This window comes from Littorina saxatilis, linkage group LG8, assembly GCF_037325665.1.
Source record: "Littorina saxatilis isolate snail1 linkage group LG8, US_GU_Lsax_2.0, whole genome shotgun sequence".
NCBI classification, from domain to species: Eukaryota; Metazoa; Mollusca; class Gastropoda; order Littorinimorpha; family Littorinidae; genus Littorina; species Littorina saxatilis.
The window spans coordinates 42,948,689-42,973,987 of NC_090252.1; the positions used below are offsets into that span (position 1 = coordinate 42,948,689).

Genomic DNA, 25,299 nt, shown 5'->3' on the forward strand with positions numbered 1-25,299 from the left:
TTTTTCATATCATTTTTATATTTAGTCAAGTTTTGACTAAATATTTTTTATATTTAGTCAAGTTTTGACTAAATATTTTAACATCGAGGGGGAATCGAAACGAGGGTCGTGGTGTATGTGCGTGTGTGTGTGCGTGTCTGTGTGTGCGTGTGTGTGTGTGTGTGTGTCTGTGTGTGTGTGTAGAGCGATTCAGACTAAACTACTGGACCGATCTTTATGAAATTTGACATGAGAGTTCCTGGGTATGAAATCCCCGAACGTTTTTTTCATTTTTTTGATAAATGTCTTTGATGACGTCATATCCGGCTTTTCGTGAAAGTTGAGGCGGCACTGTCACGCCCTCATTTTTCAACCAAATTGGTTGAAATTTTGGTCAAGTAATCTTCGACGAAGCCCGGACTTCGGTATTGCATTTCAGCTTGGTGGCTTCAAAATTAATTAATGACTTTGGTCATTAAAAATCTGAAAATTGTAAAAAAAAAATAAAAATTTATAAAACGATCCAAATTTACGTTTATCTTATTCTCCATCATTTGCTGATTCCAAAATCATATAAATATGTTATATTCGGATTAAAAACAAGCTCTGAAAATTAAATATATAAAAATTATTATCAAAATTAAATTGTCCAAATCAATTTAAAAACACTTTCATCTTATTCCTTGTCGGTTCCTGATTCAAAAAACATATAGATATGATATATTTGGATTAAAAACACGCTCAGAAAGTTAAAACAAAGAGATGTACAGAAAAGCGTGCTATCCTTCTTAGCGCAACTACTACCCCGCTCTTCTTGTCAATTTCACTGCCTTTGCCATGAGCGGTGGACTGACGATGCTACGAGTATACGGTCTTGCTGAAAAATGGCAAATGTTGCGTTCAGTTTCATTCTGTGAGTTCGACAGCTACTTGACTAAATATTGTATTTTCGCCTTACGCGACTTGTTTTATTTGTATTTGTTTTTTTATGTTTAAATGTTTTGATACATATCCTTGTTAGAAGAAAAGGTTTGTGAATAACAAGTGGAAAAGTACATGTACTTACATACACTGACACAGTCAGGACAACCGATAGAAAGAGCAACTGTTTGTGTAAGGAACTGTTCTGCTTTGCATAAGGCCGTGCACTCTCCGCCCCCCACGTGTGTGTGTGTGTGTGTGTGTGTGTGTGTGTGTGTGTGTGTGTGTGTGTGTGTGTGTGTGTTTGTGTGTGGCTCAACTGTATTGTGTGTGTTCCCTCCACAACCCTTTTGCGCTTTTGACAATGTTTTTGGTCGTGGAAGCTTTGTAATGACCGTTGGCGTAGCAAATAACATTTACTGAGTTCTCTCTCTCTCTCTCTCTCTCTCTCTCTCTCTCTCTCTCTCTCTCTCTCTCTCTCTCTCTCTCTCTCTCTCTCTCTCCAAAACGCACACATTTATAACACACACACACACGCGCGCGCACTGATTACAAACAAGTCGCGTAAGGCGAAAATACAATATTTAGTCAAGTAGCTGTCGAACTCACAGAATGAAACTGAACGCAATGCCATTTTTCAGCAAGACCGTATACTCGTAGCATCGTCAGTCCACCGCTCATGGCAAAGGCAGTGAAATTGACAAGAAGAGCGGGGTAGTAGTTGCGCTAAAAAGGATAGCACGCTTTTCTGTACCTCTCTTTGTTTTAACTTTCTGAGCGTGTTTTTAATCCAAACATATCATATCTATATGTTTTTGGAATCAGGAACCGACAAGGCATAAGATGAAAGTGTTTTTAAATTGATTTCGACAATTTAATTTTGATAATAATTTTTATATATTTAATTTTCAGAGCTTGTTTTTAATCCGAATATAACATTTTTATATATTTTTGGAATCAGCAAATGATGGAGAATAAGATAAACGTAAATTTGGATCGTTTTATAAATTGTTATTTTTTTTTACAATTTTCTGATTTTTAATGACCAAAGTCATTAATTAATTTTTAAGCCACCAAGCTGAAATGCAATACCGAAGTCCGGGCTTTGTCGAAGATTACTTGACCAAAATTTCAACCAATTTGGTTGAAAAATGAGGGCGTGACAGTGCCGCCTCAACTTTCACGAAAAGCCGGATATGACGTCATCAAAGACATTTATCAAAAAAATGAAAAAAACGTTCGGGGATTTCATACCCAGGAACTCTCATGTCCAATTTCATAAAGATCGGTCCAGTAGTTTAGTCTGAATCGCTCTACACACACCCACACACACACACACACAGACACACAGATACACAGACACACAGACACACAGACACACGCACATACACCACGACCCTCGTTTCGATTCCCCCTCGATGTTAAAATATTTAGTCAAAACTTGACTAAATATAAAAAGTGAGTTAAACTTAAAACCAGTTTAATGGATTAAAACAACAACAACAACATAAAACAAGTCGCGTAAGGCGAAAATACAATATTTAGTCAAGTAGCTGTCATTTTTCAGCAAGACCGTATACTCGTAGCATCGTCAGTCCACCGCTCATGGCAAAGGCAGTGAAATTGACAAGAAGAGCGGGGTAGTAGTTGCGCTAAGAAGGATAGCACGCTTTTCTGTACCTCTCTTTGTTTTAACTTTCTGAGCGTGTTTTTAATCCAAACATATCATATCTATATGTTTTTGGAATCAGGAACCGACAAGGAATAAGATGAAAGTGTTTTTAAATTGATTTGGACAATTTAATTTTGATAATAATTTTTATATATTTAATTTTCAGAGCTTGTTTTTAATCCGAATATAACATATTTATATGTTTTTGGAATCAGCAAATGATGGAGAATAAGATAAACGTAAATTTGGATCGTTTTAGAAATGTTTATTTTTTTTTAAATTTTCCGATTTTTAATGACCAAAGTCATTAATTAATTTTTAAGCCACCAAGCTGAAATGCAATACCGAACCCCGGGCTTCGTCGAAGATTACTTGACCAAAATTTCAACCAATTTGGTTAAAAAATGAGGGCGTGACAGTGCCGCCTCAACTTTCACGAAAAGCCCGATATGACGTCATCAAAGACATTTATCAAAAAAATGAAAAAAACGTTCGGGCATTTCATACCCAGGAACTCTCATGTCAAATTTCATAAAGATCGGTCCAGTAGTTTAGTCTGAATCGCTCTACACACACACACACACACACACACACACACACACACACACGCACGCACGCACGCACACACATACGCACATACACCACGACCCTCGTTTCGATTCCCCCTCGATGTTAAAATATTTAGTCAAAACTTGACTAAATATAAAAAACTGAGTCACACCCACGACCAATGCCTCTGGTTCTAATTGTACAAAAAATGTCTTCCTGGGCTATTATGGCTCTTCAGTCATGACAAATTTATAACAGGCTAAAATGACTGAATAGACAAACAAAACAGATTATTAATGGAGTTAAACATAAAATCAGTTTAATGGATAAAATCAACAACAACAACAAGAACATAACAAGTCGCGTAAGGCGAAAATACAATATTTAGTCAAGTAGCTGTCCAACTCACAGAATGAAACTGAACGCAGCAAGACCGTATACTCGTAGCATCGTCACTCCACCGCCCGTGGCAAAGGCAGTGCACGTGGAATTGACAAGAAGAGCGGGGTATTCGTTGCGCTGAGAAGGATAGCACGCTTTTCTGTACCTCTCTTTGTTTTAACTTTCTGAGCGTGTTTTTAATCCAAACATATCATATCTATATGTTTTTGGAATCAGGAACCGACAAGGAATAAGATGAAAGTGTTTAATCAATTTAATTTTGATAATAATCTTTATATATTTAATTTTCAGAGCTTGTTTTTAATCCAAATATAACATATTTATATGTTTTTGGAATCAGAAAATGATGGAGAATAAGATGAACGTAAATTGGGATCGTTTTATAAATTTTTATATTTTTTTACAATTTTCCGATTTTTAATGACCAAAGTCATTAATTAATTTTTAAGCCACCAAGCTGAAATGCAATACCGAAGTCCGGGCTTCGTCGAAGATTACTTGACCAAAATTTCAACCAATTTGGTTGAAAAATGAGGGCGTGACAGTGCCGCCTCAACTTTCACGAAAAGCCGGATATGACGTCATCAAAGACATTTATCACAAAAATGAAAAAAACGTTCGGGGATATCAATCCCAGGAACTCTCATGTAAAATTTCATAAAGATCGGTCCAGTAGTTTGGTCTGAATCGCTCTACACACACACACAGACAGACAGACAGACAGACAGACAGACAGACACACACACATACACCACGACCCTCGTCTCGATTCCCCCCTCTACGTTAAAATATTTAGTCAAAACTTGACTAAATATAAAAACAACAACAAGAACATAAAAACAACAACATAAAATACAACAAAATAAAATACAACAACATAAAATACAACAACATTGTCACGATCGGGTGACAGAGACCAAGAAAGTGTCACTCAGTGGAGTGCCTGTTCTTGGTCGATTATGATAGAAAGCGCCTGTACGTGATATTGGGCTACAGCAGAGTTTGCTGACAGTGCTCAATCAGCACGGATGTTTTGTAGCGCACGAGTTTCACAGTGGGGGTTTTTGCTGTCACAGGGCTGACGGTTTTTCGCTGACAGCGCGCACGGGATTTTCAGGGATTAAGTTTCTCACGTGTCTTTTTTCTGCTTGGGAGGCAGAATTGTGTATAGCTGGACTGGTTTTGTGACAAGGTCAGTCACGTGTTATTGGCTAGGTTGTCTGAGAGAGACACAAGCACGGGGCACTTGACACCCAGCGGCAGAAGGGGAAGGATCTAATACACAGTTTCTAGAGTATGATGGTTTTTCACCGAATATTGTATTCGGCACTCTAGGGGAGCTTCCACTAGTTTTTCCTGTCTCACTGCCAGTACTTTGCTGAGGACAAGTCGTCAACTTTCCTTCGTCGGCGATGGCTTTCGCATAAGGATTCGACAAGGGGTTCTGGAGGTTTTTGGTCACTGTTGACGAACAGAGGCTGTTCCAGGGAGGAGGCGGACTTTGCTTCCATTGAGAGTACAATCATAGGCTTTTGAGGTAATAAATCATTATTTAACGCTGTTGATGAGTCTGTGTTGTGGAATGAAATACTCTCTGTTGTTCTTTCCAGGTTAGCGCATAATTTACTCTCTGTGACGCTAAAATACTAATCTGTATATGGTTTTTGCAGATAGGGAGAGAAGGACGGAAAATGACTGTTTTGTTGTTGTAAAAAGTCCGTTTTGTGCAGGCCCACGTGCTCGATGAGATATTTAAAGATGACATGTTTAAAGGTGGTGGGTGAGGGGTAGCTGACATGTTTAGTGCACCGATGCTTTCTGTTTGCAGCCTTCGTTTCGTTTCGTTTCGTTACGTTCCTGTAACATCTGCACGGCTGACTTTGGCGGGACCTGTTGAAGCTACGCTAACCAGCGGACCGGCTAACCAGCGGACCGGCTAACCAGCGAACCGGCTAACCAGCGAACCGGCTAACCAGCGACCCGGCTAACCAGCAACCCGGCTAACCAGCATACCGGCTAACCAGCATACAGAAAGAAAGCTAAGTGCACCGTGTCTTACGCACCCCGTTGACCACCGTTGTCTTTTTCTTATCTGTGATTTCATTGGAGTAGTGACAACGTGGGGTGTGTGACACCTGCACGAACTAGAGCTTTTCGAACAGAACATTCGCATTTAACTATATTTACACGGGTTCAGCGTGTTACTATAATTTTCTATATACTACTGGCATTTTGTCAGTGAACACTGGTTTTTTTACGTGTTGAGAACGTAAAAGGAACATATTTTGAGTGAAGGCTCGAGGGAGGTGGAGAGTTTATACATAAACAGGCGTCTGAAACTTATACTTTTGTTGACTCTATTTAATTGTATGACTGCGAGAGTGGATCGTGGTGTGGTTAGTTAATTAGTAGTAATTAACCGGTTCATAATCACCTTAAGTGATATATTGAAACGTGACAAACATAAAAAAACAAAAAGATAACAACTGATTCACATCCTTGACCAATGTCTCTGGTTATAAATGTAACAAAAATGCCTTCTGGGCTTTTAAGGGTCTTCGTGACGAATTTGTAACAGGTTAAAAAGAATGATTGAATGGAGAAACAAATTAAACAGAACAACTCGTTGACAGCTATAGAATCTGGATAAAAATCAGTTGGTGGGGAAGTTTTCAGGGCATCCTCATTTGGTGACTTGGGTCTACTTTCGTTTTCTTACAACCGGTCTTGCAACAACGCATTTGTGCTGCTCGGGACCAGAGATTTGCTTTCATACAACCGGACTTTTATACATCCGATTTTCATACAACCGGAAAATTCTAAGTAATAACAAAGAGTAGCTTCTGCCGGGACCCTGCCTACCCCTTTCATACATCCAGACTTTCATACATCCGGTGTTTTATACATCCGGTCTATACTGTACAAATATTTAATGGCCCCAAAGCGATTTGCTGGTTGGGTACCACATGAACCCAGTGATGGGAAAAAAAGGGATAGGGCAGAGTGTTGCCTGACAATACTTGAAAACAATCAGCAACGGCTTGTCCAAATCAACATGGAATATCGTCAGTGGTGACGAAACCTGGGTTAATTAGTTCCAATCTGAAACCAAACAACCGTCGTCTGTTCGGGTGTTTAACCAGGTGACCCAACCCCTGCCAAGTTCAAATAACAAGAAGCCCTAAAAAATGTTGTGCATCTTTCGTCGCTAGATCAAGGTATTTGAACACTGTGACTCTTGAGGATCTAGGCATGCAGTCACGTCTGACTGCTGTGTTCACCACTAATGGTCGAAAATATTCGAGGCTTGGCACAAACACCGTCCAAACACAAATATTCGAGGGTTTATGCTGTAACATGACAACGCACCTGTGTATACTGCCTTTGCGACAACATATTTCTTGGCACCAAAGGGAGCACTGCTGCTGGTTGCATCAACCCTATTTTCTTGACATATCCCCATGCTAGTTCAGCCTGTTCTCGGATTTTAAGAAATAGACGCGGAAACACGGTTAGAGACTCCTGAAGACTCTGTCCGAGGCTTCACGAGGGCCATACCAAGTATAGCTGATGTCAAGTGGTCCCAGGCCTTAATGAGAACATTTGAGAGGATGGCCGGTTGGGTGTCGGCTGGGGAAGGATTGGTCCAGAAAATGGCCTGGTTAGATCGTTGATATGTGTTTCCGTTTCTGAGATTCTAAATAATTATGGAACAGCCTATGTAGACGAAGACCTTGATATGCTAGGGGCTCTTTTTTTTTTGGGGGGGGGGAGGGGGAGGCCAGTCCCATAATATACTAATAAGGTGTGCGATGGGAAACCTTGCTTCGTTTAACTAATAATAAGCTGTGCAGTGGGAAACCTTGATACGTTTAACTAAAAACGAGGTTGTCAATGGAACACATTGCTACGTTTAACTAATAATGAGCTTTGCAGTGGAAAGCATTGATACGTTGAACTAATAATGAGTTTTGCAGTGGAAAGCCTTGATACGTTTAACTAATAATGAGTTTTGCAGTAGAAAACCTTGATACGTTTAACTAATAACGATATTTGCATTGGAAAACCTTGATACGTGTAACTTATAAGGAGGTTTGCATTGGGAAACCTTGATACGTTTAACTAATAATAAGCTTTGCAAAAAAAGGGACGGAAAACCTTTCTTGATACGTTTAAAGGCACAGTAAGCCTCCCGTAAACCATCACAGATACGGTCAGGCTTTTACACACAGTACAAACACCCTTTCATTTAAACACTCACCGATTGAGAACATCCGAGGTGCCCTCCGTAAAGAGCAAACAATTGTCAAAGAATTTATTTTTGCGTGCGTTTATCTTACCCCTGAGCCATTGTGAACACGAATGATCCAGTTTCCTTTTTTCACAATGTAGTCGTCAGTTAGTCATTTGAATGCGACTCGATGTGAGCTTATCTACAAAAGCAAGTTTTTATGCACGAAACAAACGGCTAATAATAAGAACTCTAGCGATGACTTTTGACTATTGAGAAGAACGGCGATATGCATAAACCGTCGTCTGCTACGACCCTTGCGTGACCCTGCTTCCGGGCTTTTCTTTTTTCAAACTTTCACAACTTCGAATTGCACTGGTCTTGTCTTGATGAAAAATAATTCTTTTATGATTAGAGAATGTTTGTGTAACAAGCTGTCAATTTATTATTTAGATTTTAAAAGTTAGGTCTAGCGCAAAAACGCACCACGGTCCAAAAACATTCTGATAATCATCGATCCACGGCTATGGCCAGTTTACATCGATAGAATGAGACCCGAAGGGAAGTAACTCATTTTTGACCTGAGTTCAGGATGGGTCCAAAAAGTGTTTGAGACAATCTGCAAAATTAATTCTTTAAAAATTGCTCGCTTTTTACGTAGAGCACCTAGAATGTTCCCGTTTGGAGAGCGTTCAAATGGAAGGGTGTTTGTACTGTGTGTAAAAGCCTGACAGTATCAGTGATGGTTTACGGGAGGCTTACTCGCCGGGCGTGATTTCCGGTACTGAATATTCATAACAGCCGTCCAGCACCAAAACGAGGCGCCATTGTTGTAGAGGAGCAAGTCCACGAAAATAAATTCTTTGAAAATGTATCACGCTCGACAGAAAGCAGCAAGGATGTTCCCGTTCGGTGAGCGTTCAAATGGAAGTATGCTTGTACTGTATGTAGACGCTCGGGGAGCTCTGTGATGGTTTACGGGAGGCTTACTGTGCCTTTAACTACTAATGAGGTTCGCATTGGAAAACCTTGATACGTTTAACAAATAATGAGCTTTGCAAAAAAGGGACGGAACATCTTTCTTGATACGTTTAACTAATAATGAGGTTCGCAATGGAAAACCTTCATACGTTTAACTAATAATGAGCTTTGCAATGGAAAACCTTTATACGTTTAACTAATAATGAGGTTCGCAATGGAAAACCTTGATACGTTTAACTAATAATGATCTTTGCAATGGAAAACCTTGATACGTTTAACTTACAATGAGCTTTGTAATAGAACACCATGATATGTTTAACAAATAATGAGGTTTGCAGTGGAACACATTGATACGTTTAATTAATAATGAGCTTTGCAGTGGAAAACCTTGACACGTTTAATTAATAATGAGCTTTGCAGTGGAAAACCTTGACACGTTTAACTAATAATGAGGTTTGCAATGGAACACCTTGATACGTTTAACTTATAATGAGCTTTGTAATGGGACGGAAAACCTTTCTTGATACGGTTAACTATTAATAAGCTTTGCAATTAAAAACTTTGATACGTTTAACTAATAATTAGCTTTGCAATGGGACGGAAACCCTTTCTTAATACAGTTAACTATTAATGAGGTTTTCAGTGGACAATGTTGATACATTTAATTAATGATGAGCTTTGCAATCGGCCGGAAACCCTTTCCTGATACGGTTAACTATTAATGAGGTTTGCAGTAGAAAACCTTGATACGTCGACCGTATGAGGTTTTCAATGGATAACTTTTCTTTATGCGGTATGAGTGGTGAGAAGGAGAGGGAGGAAACTCGGTATCTAAGCGAAATGGTCCTTGAAATAAGCCTTTGGCTTTGGCATGCTTTGTGCAACGGCAGTGTAAACTCGTGAAGTAATTAGCTGAAGGTCTTTACTGAAGTATCCCTTCGGGCAAAGGGGTGAGATAACTGGTTATTCGCTGGATTACTTCGCGATTTTCACAAATGCTTCATTATTTACCGAGTAAATATTTGCTTGACAAATATGGATCATTTCACCAAAGAGGCAGTCACGTACTTAGGCCATCAACAAACGAAAGTCTGTTTACGGTATCCCGACCGACCCTATTTTTTCGCGCGACCCTAGACTTTTTTGGGGCATTTGGGAAAAACAAATACAAAAATTAAAAAAAAGTCTGGTTTTTTTGCAAAATAACTTAAAAATATGGTTTTTTTGAAGAAGAAAAAAAAAATTAAAAAAAATCCCGACCTACCGACCCTATTGTTTTGCCTATGTTACCGTAAACAGACTTTTTTTGTTTGGCCTTATCAAATTGGGGGTTAGGCGGAAGCGGGTGGGGGAGGGGTAAGGGTAATTCTAGTGTGAAAACTAGCTGATCGCTGGTAGCAGGTTCAATACCCGGAAACAGAGAAAGGTTTGCTTTCCCTGAGTCAGCTGTCAGTGTTTTTTACAACTCCCCCCTCCCCCTCCAAATGAATTAATGAATAACAATTCAATGAATAATTTATCTTTCTTTATTTGGTGTTTAACGTCGTTTTCAACCACGAAGGTTATATCGCGACGGGGAAAGGGGGGAGATGGGATAGAGCCACTTGTCAATTGTTTCTTGTTCACAAAAGCATTAATCAAAAATTTGCTCCAGGGGCTTGCAACGTAGTACAATGCATTACCTTACTGGGAGAATGCAAGTTTCCAGTACAAAGGGCTTAACATTTCTTACATACTGCTTGACTAAAATCTTTACAAAAATTGACTATATTCTATACAAGAAACACTTAACAAGGGTAAAAAGAGAAACAGAATCCATTAGTCGCCTCTTACGACATGCTGGGGAGCATCGGGTAAATTCTTCCCCCTAACCCGCGGGGGGTAAATAATAATTTATGAATACATAACAAATAAATCAATAAATAAAGACATTAATGAATATAGAATTGAATCAATAAATGATTATTAAATAGATGAATAAATAGATTAATACATCTTACATAAACAAATACATGAATAAATAAATGAATAAATGATTAAATGAATAAATATATACATTAATGAATACACAAATGAATCAATACATGTTTATTTAATAGATAAATAAATAAATTGATAAATCTTACATAAATAAATGCATAAAACTAATAAATTTACCAATAAATAAATGAATAAATAAATAAATAGATAAATAAATAGATAAATAAACATCTAAATAAATACATAAATGATGACATAACAAATCAAAAACTCTGCACAGACACCATCTATGCCGTTTATTTTTAGGTATTTGTCAAAGTGGGAGGGTATTTTTGTAATCTCTGATAAAAAGTCTGGACGGCTTTGTGATGACGGACACGAAAGTGTATGCAGGGAGGAATGTATCCTCATGTATCATGAGTAAAAAAATAAATGTTAATTAATGGATTTGAAAGTAGGTTGAAAAGTAAAACCTGATGCACACAATGTGTTTGAATAAAGGAGAAATTGAGTAGGACAAACAGGAAAAAAATGACAAGTGTTACGAAACCCTGAATCAAAGCAGGACTTAAGGATGAAAGGAAGGAAAAAAGGAAGGAAGGAAGGAAGGAAGGAAAAAAGGAAGGAAGGAAGGAAGGAAGGAAGGAAGGAAGGAAGGAAGGAAGGAAGGAAGGAAGGAAGGAGGACCGGCACGGTTGGCCTAGTGGTAAGGGGTCCGCCCCGTGATCGGGAGGTCGTGGGTTCGAACCCCGGCCGGGTCATACCTAAGACTTTAAAATTGGCAATCTAGTGGCTGCTCCGCCTGGCGTCTGGCATTATGGGGTTAGTGCTAGGACTGGTTGGTCCGGTGTCAGAATAATGTGACTGGGTGAGACATGAAGCCTGTGCTGCGACTTCTGTCTTGTGTGTGGCGCACGTTATATGTCAAAGCAGCACCGCCCTGATATGGCCCTTCGTGGTCGGCTGGGCGTTAAGCAAACAAACAAACAAAAAAGAAAGGAAGGAAGGAATGAAGGAAGGAAGGAAGAAAGGAAGTAAAGAAGGAAGGAAGGAAGGAAGGAAGGAAGGAAGGAAGAAAGGAAGGAAGAAATGAAAGACTTCGGATTGTGGCCTATCGGGTCCCATCCAATTATATTCGTAACAATATAATTCATGTCTCTGCCTCTCTTCTCTGTCTCTGTCAGTCTCTCTCCCTCTCTCTCTCTCTCTCTCTCTCTCTCTCTCTCTCTCTCTCTCTCTCTCTCTCTCTTTGTCTCTATCCCTTCTCTCTCTTCCCCCCTCTCTTTCTCTGTCCCACTCTCTCGGTCTCTCTCTCACTCTCTCCCCCTCTCCCTCTCCCCCTCTCTCTCTCACACCCATCTATCCCCCCTCTCTCTCTGACCCCTCTCTCTCCTCGCTCTCTCTCTCTCTCCCCCCCCCCCCCCTCTCTCTCTCTCTCTCTCTCTCTCTCTCTCTCTCTCTCTCTCTCTCTCTCTCTCTTGTAACTTACCGAGGCAGTTGTCGCAGGCCATCATGTACCGAGAAAGATCCCCCATGTCTGTGGCCCCAGGCTGCCCGTAACGTCTGTCCGCCATCGCCACGTCACTCAAGTTGCTGAACGAAGTAGTGTCCGCTTTCTTCGCCAGATACTTTGGCTTTGCTTCCAGAGACAGAGGCAGAATTTGTTCGAAGGACACGAAATCCGAAAAGTTTCCTCGACGGGCACTGCTGTAACTCGTAAGCGGGGTTTCCATACCTAGTAGTCTAGGAACTGTGGGTTTAGCTAGTTTGCTGAGCCGGTTGCGAGTTTCGTTGCTTTCTGGATCTATTGGTAGCGTGCTATTGCTTTTGTTGTTCTTCTTTGTTCCTTTCCTCTTATTCTTCCCCTTTTCGTGCCTCTTTCCCTTCTTCTTTCCGTGTCCTTTCTTCTTTCCGTGTTCTTTCTTCCCTTTCTTCCCGCTGTGGGCTTTCGGCACACCCCCTTCTTTACTGTCCGGCACGAGACTTTTCCCCACAAGGTCTGGGATGAGGGCCAAGTCTTCTGGAAAATCTCCCTTAGGTCTGGCATCGTCTGGCACCATTGCACTGCCACGCAGCATCTCGTGCGCCGCCCTTGGAACGTTCTCTCCCGCAGAGTCAGATCCTGGCGGAGGCGGCTCGGGGAGTTCTTCCACAGTGTTGACAACCTCCTTCGTTTCTGTCCCTGTCTCTTTTTCTGCTGAGTCAATGGTTTGTGTGGTTGCGTCCAACGGTGGATGCGGCACGCTTATATTTTCGTCAATTTTATTGATGACATTATTATTATCATTATCATCATCACTCTTTCCATTTGGATCTTTGGCGTTGGGTTCCTCTTCTTTGGTAGATCCGAACAGGTAGGAGGACAGGGGAGAGAGGGTTGACGTCAGGAAGCCGAAAAAGTCGTCATCAGGACCAGTCTCCGCAGCATCCGAACCCGCTTGAATTTCCCGGGTGGACCCCTCGGGTAGCTGCACAGCCAGCAGCAGCACCAGCAGCAGTAGCCTCACACGACAAACCACCCGCATCTTTTCGGGTGGGCGGTGCTGAGGTGACTACAGTCTTGCTAACACTGAGTGGAGCGTGAGAGAGAAATTCAAGTTGTACGCCCTCACGGCAAAGCCATTCGGGGCATGTGAGAGCAAAGCGGACGTCTGCAATGCACCCCTACCCGGTCTGAGCGCAGACTGTCTGTCATATACTGCAGTAGCAAGCAGTTAATTCACCCGCCACTTTCAACGCGCGTCACACCGCACGCTAGGCCCACACAACGGCCCCCTTCAGTGCCAGCGACAGTTCCGCGGGTGTAAGCCCGATTCCCGGGTATGCAGTCCGTCAGCTCTAAAAGCGTTGCATAGTACTATAGAAACACATGCCTCTTCGAATGAGATTTGTTCGGGCGCCTTTTGCCTGTTGTAGTAGTCTGTCAATTGTAATGGTGTTCCATTGCAGTCATACGCGCCCTGCTAATGCTTTTCGTCTGATATTTGTTGGGGGGGGGGGGGGGGGGGGGCTCTGTCATGACATATAATAGTCAGCACGTCTTATGATGTCCCAATGTAGTTATAAGTACAACAATGCAGACGTCTTTAAAATTTGTCTGGTATTTGTTTAAGGTATCTCCGCCTATTACAATGCAGTCTACAATATTTGGAACTATTCCATTGCAATAATTAACACTGCAATGCAGAAGACACCCCGTATTTTCGTCTCGGAACCTATTATCTATTGTTACGATATCCAAGTCTAACCGAAGCAGTCTTTAAACTTGTAATGGTAAAACATGGTAGGTATGATCACTACATAGAAAAGGCTTTGTATGTCTGTTTTGTTGTTGTTGTTGTTGTTGTGTTTGTTGTTGTTGTTGTTGTTGTTGTTGTTGTTGTTAGTGTTGTTGATTTGAAGCCTAGTGCATGTTGTAGCTTTGCTTGAACAGAGTAATATGTTGGAATATAGGCAGGCCTATCAGACGCAGGGCTGTGTTGGTGTTCATACTTCAATACGAAGTTATGCAGTGTCATTTTAAGAAATAGGTATCACTTTCAACAATTGCATCACATGTATGGTACATATATCACTGTAATGGGTGGAACTGCGTCCCGAATCAATGGAATCATGGTATATTTGTGTGTATCTTGTCAAGTAGTACTATTACATCTATATATATACGACTTGTGTGTGTGTGTGTGTGTGTGTGTGTGTGTGTGTGTGTGTGTGTGTGTGTGTGTGTGTGTGTGTGTGTGTGTGTGTGTGTGTGTGTGTGTGTGTGTGTGTCCGCGATGCACGCCCAAGGTTCTCGATGGATCTGTTTCAAATTTGGTGGCCATATTCAGCTACACCCCGGACACAACCTGCTCGATGAGATATTTCAACACGTGCTCTCAGCGCGCAGCGCTGAACCGAGTTTGGTTTTTCTCTGGATCCATTCCCAGTAACTCTACCTCATCTTCTCCAGTGTTTTCAGCGTTTATCTCCCTTCCTTCCTGTGGGGTCAATCCATATTCCCGTTTCTATTTTTAGAAGGTCACTGTCGACAACGCTCAATCCATATTCCCGTTATACTATTTTTACTCTTCTCCAGTGTTTTGCGCGTTTATCTCCCTTCCTTCGTGCGGTGCGCCGGCAAATCCGGCGTACACCCGGCGCAGCCGGGTCCCCGGCGCAGCCGGGTATTCGGCTCGACTTCTTCCCGGCGAAGCCGTACCCGGCGAAGCGGGTATTCATCTAGTCTTATATATACCACTTCAGAAAGTAGTATCACATTCGGAACCACTTCAAATACGTAGTAGTGGTATCACCACACGTACTGACGCTTTGGGTTAAGCATATTAATTGCGCGAAGTCGACGTCGGGAAGCCTACTTCATGAAGCACGCTGCACAATGCTTTGGCACTGACATTTTGGTTACAAGAATTCGCAAAGTATTCGCGAAGTCAAATTTGAGCTTGGGAGGCCTTAATTGAGTTACTTCCGATACTTCTTAAAGCTATTGTCGCTTTAAGTCAAGCCGCAGAAACACAGTGCGGTCTAACTACTACTTTTGCTAAGTCACATGGACTTAAGTCTTTCACACACCCGCTGTTGTCCCTGTGTAACGTTATCATTATATTAATTATATTACTAATAAGAGTTGATTAAGCGCGAACCGCAGCATATGTCCGTGTGTTTTCGTGCTTTATATATTACTTTCTTCTTCTTCTTCTTCTTCTTCTTCAGCGTTCCAGAAATTCTGGTGACGTGTGAGCTTGTTTACCCATTTGGGTTCCCCACACTTTACTCTGAGAGCATATTCAGCTTCACTCCGCTTTCGTTGGGTAGGCATGCTGGGTATTTTTGTGTTTCCATAACCCACCGAACTCCGACATGGATTACAGGATCTTTTCCGTGCGCACTTGGTCTTGTGCTTGCGTGTACACACGAAGGGGGTTAAGTCACTAGCAGGTCTGCACATAAGTTGACCTGGGAGATCGGAAAAATCTCCACCTTTAACCCACCAGGCGGCAGCGACCGGGATTCGAACTCACAACATCCAGATTAGGAGGCTGACGTCTTACCACCACGCCACTGCGCCCGTCAAATATTACCTATGTACAAGTAACTATACACTTCTGCTTCTTCTAGCGTTTCTTTCGCTTTTAACTGTGACAAGAGGTTACCCACTCACCCCCTGTCTGACGGTCACACAGTGGTATTGTTCCTCATTAAGCCGTTCCAGTCTGCTCGGCCCATTATATGTTGGTTTAATTTATTCATTTTGCTGTGCACAATGTTTAACAAAAACAACATGTAGAACGAGGAGTTAAGGAGTATCACAGTGTTAGGGTTAAAGTAAACCGACACCGACAAGGCGAATGACATTCCACAAAGTTATGCTTTTATTACTCGCGGCCTTATTATACGACGAAGGTTTCAGATCATATCACTGTAAAAAACAGTGCAAGTGAGCGCACATAATATTGGTCTGATGTAAAAGATGCACTGCTATTACCACCTGCTAATACACTTTCCAAGCCATACAAGTTAAAGGCATGAGATTTAAGAGATACAAAGATAATTAGATCGCTTCCAAAGTTGTACGTATATGATTCTGCGTTAAATATAATGCTACCGCGCAGGAGGACTAGCTGTCGTCACTGTGCAACAGTATTGAAAGTGTAATAACGGTTCTTAAAATAGGCAAATAAAGGGCGCTCTTTGTGTGGGTTAAGTTCGGTTACTTTCCTTGATTTTTTTTTTCTTTCTTCTTTTTTTCTCTTTTCTTCTCTCTTTTCTTCTTTATGCATTTATTTTTATTTTATTCTCTTTTTGCTTGTCCCGACGCTTGTTCCTACTCCCAGTATGCACCCACGCCGCCCCGTCCCAGCACTCACTGCAACATCCACCCCTGAACTTCGTTCTGCCGCCAGACTTTGTCGAATCAATGAGCCCCCAGTGTTGGTCAGACACCTGGGCACCCTCACAAATTTTACAGACACTACAGGGAAGGATGTCAGACCGCTGCGGTAGGCTACCCTCGGAAGATGACACTGCACTGCTGCTGAGTCACTTCGACGGTGTTCAGTATTGGTCCTGTTCCTGGCCAGGGACACAGGCACCGCTACCTACTAAGCCTTCTACTTACGACACTGACTGTTAAGTCGCGGAGCCAGACTGAGTGAGCGTCTCCTCAGAGAGCAGACCGCCACTGCGTCCTTCCGTCGACCCGTATCACTCCCAAAGCTAGCAGCGCTATGCTCCAAAGGGTGTCGGGTTACTTAAGCTAACGCCGTATCACTCCCAAAGCTGGCAGCTCTATGTTTCAAAGAGTGTCGGGTTACTTGAAACCTAACACCGTATCACTCCCAAAGCTGGCAGCTCTATGTTCCATAGGGTGTCGGGTTACTTAAGCTAACACCGTATTACTTCCGAAACTGGCAGCTCTATGTTTCAAAGGGTGTCAGGTTACTTAAGCCAACACCGTATCACTTCCAAAGCTGGCAGCTCTATGTTTCAATTATGTCGGTTTACTTGAAACCTAACACCGTATCACATCCAGAGCTGTACAACACACACCGGTACATTGTTAACTTCCAAAGCTGTCAACACTACGTTTCAAATAGAGCTATGATCCTCTAAACTTTTCAACTAACGTTTCAAATTGTGCCGCTTTACTTGAAGCTAACACCATATCTCTTCCGAACAGTGCATAGTTAGCTTCCAAAGCTGTCAACACTACGTTTCAAATGAAGTCAGGTTACTCTAAACAGTGCAACGTACGTTTCAAATTGTGCCGTTTTACTTGAAGCTAACACCATATCTCTTCCCAATGGTGCACAGTTACCTTCCAAAGGTGTCAACACCACGTTTCAAATAGAGCTAAGTTCCTCTAAACAGCGCAACTTACGTTTCAAATGGTGCCGTTTTGATTGAAGCTAACACCATATCTCTTCCGAAGGTGTACTAGGCTGTGTTTTCACATTATTTCCAAACGTGTCGACGTGTGAGTCTTGCACACACAAAACCATGCGGATGAAGCTGTTGCAACCTTTGCCACCATGCGCCTGTTCGCTTCCCTCCAAAGCTGTACAATTAAAGACACGGCGCAGGCGGAGGAGATTTGTAAAGGATGGAAGATGGAGAAAATTTAAAAAATCCAAAACACATACACCCACTCACTGTCGCGTTGCAACCCTCCGTCAAAAACTGTCCCCGCCACTGTTTCTAGTCGTGATCGCCTGTTTATTTCTCCATGTACTAAATAACCATAACAACACGCTTTTAGGAAAACACGACGGTAGGAATGTTCACCTTTGGTATTTGTTGATATAGCTTTTTGCGAAAGGAAAATGCTGGCTTTGTGTGTCATGTCAAAATAGTTTAAGCAATAATAAAGAATGACACTCACTCCAACGCGCTCTGCAAGATCAGGCCAAAACAAAAATACACATATTATTAGTCTTGAGCGTTCAAGGGGGCGGAGGATAGGAGGGGGGGGGGGGGCGGGGGGGGGGGGGCGGCGGATAGGGGGCACGTTGACTTTGTTTGAATAGGTTTTGAAGCGCATGGAGTTTAATGCACATGCTCGCACTTTTCTGCGTGAGAACATATAGAAGCTTACGTCGGTGTGTGAACATTTTAGTGGTGACTGTGTGGAGAGCGGCTATTTATAACTCTTTGTGTCATATGTGTCACGTGTCACCAACCTCTGTGCACCCACAGGGGTGCAGACTTGGTGGTACAGGTATGCAGCGAGACAGTCGGTACGGCAGTAAGAGAGAGAGAGAGAGAGAGAGAGAGAGAGAGAGAGAGAGAGAGAGAGAGAGAGAGAGAGAGAGAGATACAGACAGACAGACAGACAGACAGACAGACAAAGAGAGAGAGATAGAGAGACAAACAGACAGACAGACAAAGAGAGAGAGAGAGAGAGATAGAGAGACAGACAGACAAAGAGAGAGAGAGAGACAGAGAGACAGACAGACAAAGAGAGAGAGAGAGAGAGAGAGAGAGAGAGAGAGTCATAGAGCGAGACAGTGAATGAAAGAGAGATCGAGAGAGAGACAGACAGACAGACAGACAGACAGACGGACGGACAGACAGACAGACAAACAGAGAGAGAGATAGAGTGACAGACAGACACAGATAGCGAGAGAGAGAGAGAGAGAGAGAGAGAGAGAGAGAGAGAGAGAGAGAGAGAGAGAGAGAGAGAGAGAGAGAGAGAGAGAAAGACAGAGACAAAGATAGAGCTAGAGACATAAAAACTGACAGAGAGAGACAGAGAGACTGAGAGACAGCGAGAGAGGTGCAGGCCTACTTATGTATGGGCCTGACTGTTCAACTTTCTCCTACCCGTCTGGCAAGGTTTTTTTTTTTTTTTTTTTACTCCCGCCACCTGCTGAGGTATGTTAAAAAAAAAGATTTAAAGCGCAGACGAACTATACTAGCTGCAGGGAGGTGTTATCCATGGATATTTTTTCATTTTTAAAAGCCTTGTCTTAAGCCGCGCGAACTTGGCGCGACCTGAAATTACTCGGGTGTGACGGACAATGCATAGAGCACGCCGACACGGAGGGTAGGGGGGAGTGGTGTTTTAAAGCTGAAGAGTATCGATAAAACCAGTTAATTAGCGTGTATCTCCCTTCTTACTGTCACAAGCCAAATTTCGAGTTTTATCGTAACTATTCAGCTTTAAAGAGCTAATAAACAAAGGGAAGTAAGCGCCCTCAATGCGTACGACATATGTTATAGAGTAAGTGAGAGTTATCCTGTTAAAGGCTTTTTTTTTTTTAAGTGTGGCTCACGCTCAGTGATGTCACTGGGAAAAGGCCATCCCTCCACTTAGACATATACCAAAATTCAACAGCCGGGCTGCATTTTGTGCAGAATGGTAAGTCTAGGCCGGGGATGTAGCTCAGTCAGGGCGGGGATGTAGCTCAGTCAGGGCGGGGATGTAGCTCAGTCAGGGCGGGGATGTAGCTCAGTCAGGGCGGGGATGTAGCTCAGTCAGGGCGGGGATGTAACTCAGTCAGGGCGGGGATGTAGCTCAGTCAGGGCGGGGATGTAACTCAGTCAGGGCGGGGATGTAGCTCAGTCAGGGCGGGGATGTAGCTCAGTCAGGGCGGGGATGTAGCTCAGTCAGGGCGGGGATGTAACTCAGTCAGGGCGGGGATGTAGCTCAGTCAGGGCGGGGATGTAGCTCAGTCAGGGCGGGGATGTAGCTCAGTCAGGGCGGGGATGTAGCTCAGTCAGGGCGGGGATGTAACTCAGTCAGGGCACGGATGTAGCTCAGTCAGGGCGGGGATGTAGCTCAGTCAGGGCAGGGATGTAGCTCAGTCAGGGCGGGGATGTAGCTCAGTCAGGGCGGGGATGTAGCTCAGTCAGGGCGGGGATGTAGCTCAGTCAGGGCGGGGATGTAGCTCAGTCGGTAGCGCGCTAGATTTGTATCCAGTTGGCCGCTGTCAGCGTGAGTTCGTCCCCACGTTCGGTGAGAGATTTATTTTCTCAGAGTCAACTTTGTGTGCAGACTCTCCTCGGTGTCCGCCGGGACACCCCCGTGTGTACACGCAAGCACAAGACCAAGTGCGCACGAAAAAGATCCTGTAATCCATGTCAGAGTTCGGTGGGTTATAGACACACGAAAATACCCAGCATGCTTTCTCTGAAAACGGCGTATGGCTGCCTAAATGGCGGGGTAAAAAACGGTCATACACGAAAAATTCCACTCGTGCAAAAAACACGAGTGTACGTGGGAGTTTCAGCCCACGAACGCAAAAGAAGAAGAAGAAGGTAAGTCTACTTCTGGAAGCTCGGTACACAAACCTTTGGCATTGACTTTTTGGGTAAAAAGACTTCGCGAAGTTTTTGCAAAGTCAACTTCGTGCTCAATTAAGCAAGACCTAAAAAAAAAAACCGATGCTGCCAGTGTCTACCGTGTGCTTCCTCTTCATTATGTTGTTGCGTACGCGAATTATATTTTCTTTCAACCAAGAATAACACACTGGGGCGTAAACGTCCCATCCATGATCACGTCCCTTTCGTGTTGGCGTTTTACTGCCCCTAATGCTGTCTGTGTCATCTATTCAGACACAGATGTCTTGCTGTCATGAATATAAAGAAGGGGGCTTCCTAAACCTTGAAGGGTTTTTTCGCTTAATAGACAGGGCGGTGAGCGCTACAAAGCGGCGTCGTCAGTTTAAAATCGTGTCCTTCCTTTGACGCGACAGAAACTTGGTGAAAGCTATAAAGCGGCATTGTAAGTTTCAAATCGGGGCATTCCTTTGACGCGACAGAAACTTGGTGAGAGCTATAAAGCGGCATTGTAAGTTTCAAATCGGGGCATTCCTTTGACGCGACAGAAACTTGGTGAGAGCTACAAAGCGGCATGTCAGTTTCAAATCGTGTCCTTTCTTTGACGCGACAGAAACTTTGTGAGAGCTACAAAGCGGCATCGTCAGTTTCAAATCGTGTCCTTACTTTGACGCGACAGGAACTTGGTTAGAGTTACAAAGCGGTATCGTGAGTTTCAAATCGTGTCCTTCCTTTGACGTGACAGAAACTTGGTGAGAACTACAAAGCGGCATTGTCAGTTTCAAATCGTGTCCTTACTTTTACGCGACAGAAACTTGGTTAGAGCTACAAAGCGGCGTCGTCAGTTTCAAATCGTGTCCTTCATTTGACGCGACAGAAACTTGGTGAGAGCTACAACGCGGCACCGTCAGTTTCAAAACGTGTCCTTCATTTGACGCGACAAACACGTTCCTCTTCTACCCAGTAAGTGTTTTCTTTAAAATTCGATGCGTCGTCAGTTTCAAATCGTGTCCTTCATTTGACGCGACAGAAACTTGGTGAGAGCTACAACGCGGCACCGTCAGTTTCAAAACGTGTCCTTCATTTGACGCGACAAACACGTTCCTCTTCTACCCAGTAAGTGTTTTCTTTAAAATTCGATGTCGTTGAAAAAGGACTGGGACTTGACTTTTCTTCTCTTTGGGGTTGTTCTTGTTGTTTCTGTTTATTTGTTTTGTTTTTGTTTCGTAATAAAACACATGGTTTAGTCCATGACGAAGTGCGATGACGAGATACGTGTAGCTTGCATGTCTGTACACGAGCGGGCTGTAGTAATACAATCCAACCTGTCGACGACACGCTTTGGTAATCAGGTTTTTTTTGTTTTTGTTGTTGTTGAGAACTGACTAGAACTTAATTGTTTCCGCACTGGTCAGCGTTTGTCTTGGAGAATCGATTGTGACTTTCTGCTCTGCGAGAGGTTTTCTCAGAGAACCTGCTTGGACTTCTGTTTTACTCTGCGAGCGTTCGTCGTTGAAAACCGAACGGGACGTCACTTTTCTACTCCCCGACTGAGTGTAAATGTTTCTCGTCAGGACAACATACAGAGCGGTGTAGTCAATGCCGTTCGGCGATAACGAAATACGTCGGTATCGAATCGTCGGTTTCCGGGTTTCTGCCTTCGTATTTGTGTACTGTACGTTCTGTCGATCTCACTGTTCGAGGTAAGTTCAGTCCACAACTGACCTTATTATGCTTCCGTTCACTTCGCATCAGTTTGGAAAGCAAACTCAACTAGCATGCATTTCAAGTGTGACCGACATTATGTTGGCAGTCCAGCTCCGAATGCATAAACCAATCGCCGAAAGGAACTGACGTCATTTCATGAAGAGATTTCCCTACTCAGAATTTCGGATATTTCGACGATTTTGTTCGAGACGACGACGCTCTATGGGCGGTTCATTATTTAAAGGGAGGCAAACGGCTAAAAACGGGCGTATTTCTCTCCCATTTGAACACTGCTTATTGTACTGTCGCCTCCCCTGCAGTGGTTTGATTCACAAACGTTTCACTTTTATAACTGTTAAACTTTTTAACAGAAGGTGGCTCTGAATGTTATCATCTTTTATCAAATTATATATGAATTAAAGATTATGCTTGTAATGGCCCCAACCCTAAGGAAAATAACACATATTATGAAGAAATAATCGGACATCTATTCCAATATAAGGATTTTAACGTATATTTTTTATTGTCCCCCCCCCCCCCCAACACACACACACACCCATGGAGAGCGGGTCCCAGGTCCCGGTTATCGGGGTCTGGTTTGCTTGGTCCTGCCGTTTTTACATTTAGTCAAGTTTTTTACATTTAGTCAAGTTTTAACTAAATGTTTTAGCATAGAGGAGGAATCGAGACGAGGGTCGTGGTGTATGTGTGTGTGTGTGTGTGTGTGTGTGTGTGTGTGTGTGTGTGTGTGTGTGTGTGTGTGTGTGTGTGTGTCTGTCTGTGCGTGTGTGTGCAGAGCGATTCAGACCAAACTACTAGACCGATCTTTATGACATTTTACATGAGAGTTCCTGGGAATGATATCCCCGGATACCTTTGATGACGTCATATCCGGCTTTTTGTAAAAGTTGAGGCGGCACTGTCACACCCTCATTTTTCAATCAAATTGATTGAAATTTTGGCCAAGCAATCTTCGACGAAGGCCGGACTTCGGTATTGCATTTCAGCTTGGTGGCTTAAAAATTAATTAATGACTTTGGTCATTAAAAATCTGAAAATTGTAAAAAAAAAAAATGTTTTTATAAAATGATCCAAATTTTATGTTCATCTTATTCTTCATCATTTCCTGATTCAAAAAACATATAAATATGTTATATTTGGATTAAAAACAAGCTCTGAAAATTAAAAATATAAAAATTATGATCAAAATTAAATTGTCGAAATCAATTTAAAAACACTTTCATCTTATTTCTTGTCAGTTCCTGATTCCAAAAACATATAGATATGATATGTTTGGATTAAAAACACGCTCAGAAAGTTAAAACGAAGAGAGGTACAGAAAAGCGTGCTATCCTTCTCAGCGCAACTACTACCCCGCTCTTCTTGTCAATTTCAGTGCCTTTTCCACGAGTGGTGGACTGACGATGCTACGAGTATACGGTCTTGCTGAAAAATTGCATTGCGTTCAGTGTCATTCTGTGAGTTCGACAGCTTGACTAAATGTTGTATTTTCGCCTTACGCGACTTGGTTTTTTTATTATTTTTTTTATTTAAAAAAAAATCATAATTATAACCATTCCTGTCATTAAGAGGCCAACATACAAGTATGTATGTCTGTACGACATTCGTACATCCAGTCGTCTAAAAACGGGCGTCGACAGAGCCTATGAAGGGGGCTACTAACTTGTAGATCATAAACCTGTGGCCCAAACCAATACGTACCCACCATAAATATGTGTGCATGATTATGTGTGTGTGTGTGGGGGGGGGGTGGGGGTGGGGGTGGGGGGCGTGGGTCCGTGTGCGTGGGCTAGCGTGCGCGCGGTCGCGATGCCGGAGTTCTTCGGGTGTTTTTACTTCGTATGATTTTATGTTGTGATTGTTTACAAATCTTGTTTGGTTGTTAAAGAGCAGACGAAGCACACTTTTCCCATCAATTGTTTAATCGTATGGACGGTAAATTGAAATGTCTTATTTCGTATCCCTTTCTACAAATACAAACACTAACCAAGACACAATCATGGGAAGTAAATGCATCATTATTATTTTGTCAACGACCAACGCAAGGACAAGAAAACCAGGAATGCAATACCCAGTTATAATAATGAAATTTTTAACATAGCATACACAATTCAAACAATAATTCTGATAACTATAAGTATCCGTTTCAAATAACCACAGCTAGTGGTGTTACACCGGGATCACCAGTTGCAGCTTGTGCAACATTGTGTGTGTGTGTGTGTGTGTGTGTGTGTGTGTGTGTGTGTGTGTGTGTGTGTGTGTGTGTGTGTGTGTGTGTGTGTGTGTGAGTGTGTGTGTGAGTGTGTGTGTGTGTATGTTTGTGTGTGTGTGTGTTTGTGTGTGAGTGCGTGTGTGTGAGTGTGTGAGTGTGTGTGTGTGTGTGTGTGTGTGTGTGTGTGTGTGTGTGTGTGTGTGTGTGTGTGTGCTTTTGTCAGTAGGTCTGTGACTGTATGTGAGTGTCTATGTGTATATTCTGGGTGAACAGCGCTTTACAGTGATTGCATTGCTATGGACAATCATCACAACGATCCCCTTAGCGGCAAATGTCAGTTCAAATTGCTGGCCCTCGACCCTTATTGTGCTGCCTTCATCTCAAACAAGCATTCTACTTGGGCTACATAGACGACACAGTGCAGCACCAGTTCAAAAACGCTGGCAAAGAACCCGAGGGCAGTACAGACGGTGCAGTTAAGTATCGGTTCAAATGTCATGCACATAAACCGAGGATAATATAAGCTGTACAATACAGTCTCAGCTCAAAAAATCACACACACATAACGACTGACTGACTGACTGACTATTAGGGTTTAACGCCCTCTTAGATCAGTTGGCCTATATTGGGACAGTTATTGATAATACGCTGGAGATAAGGTGTCATACTTTGACTCGAACAAGCCCGCTGTGGCTGTCTTCTTCAGCATTGGGTCTGTCTCGTCAAAGTATCAACATACGATCATGATAATCAGAGGCGAGAGATGATGCATGCGTGTCTTCGTATTTTCCAAGCCCTGAGCCTTTTGCTGTGAACTTGGGATCTTTTTTCGTGCGCATAGGTGTACACGGGGTTGTTGGACAC

At 42.7% G+C, this 25,299-nt stretch overlaps 1 protein-coding gene across 1 annotated transcript in view; it reads right to left on the reverse strand.

Moving 5' to 3' along the window:
* The window catches only part of LOC138973604 (uncharacterized), a 45,807-nt gene extending 32,131 nt beyond the window's left edge, over positions 1-13,676 (reverse strand). Inside the window, exon 1 of the mRNA XM_070346319.1 lies at positions 12,205-13,676. Coding sequence (XP_070202420.1) covers positions 12,205-13,240 — 1,036 coding nt within the window. The 5' untranslated portion in view covers positions 13,241-13,676. The remainder of the gene's footprint in view (positions 1-12,204) is intronic.
* Positions 13,677-25,299: the final 11,623 nt, after the last annotated feature.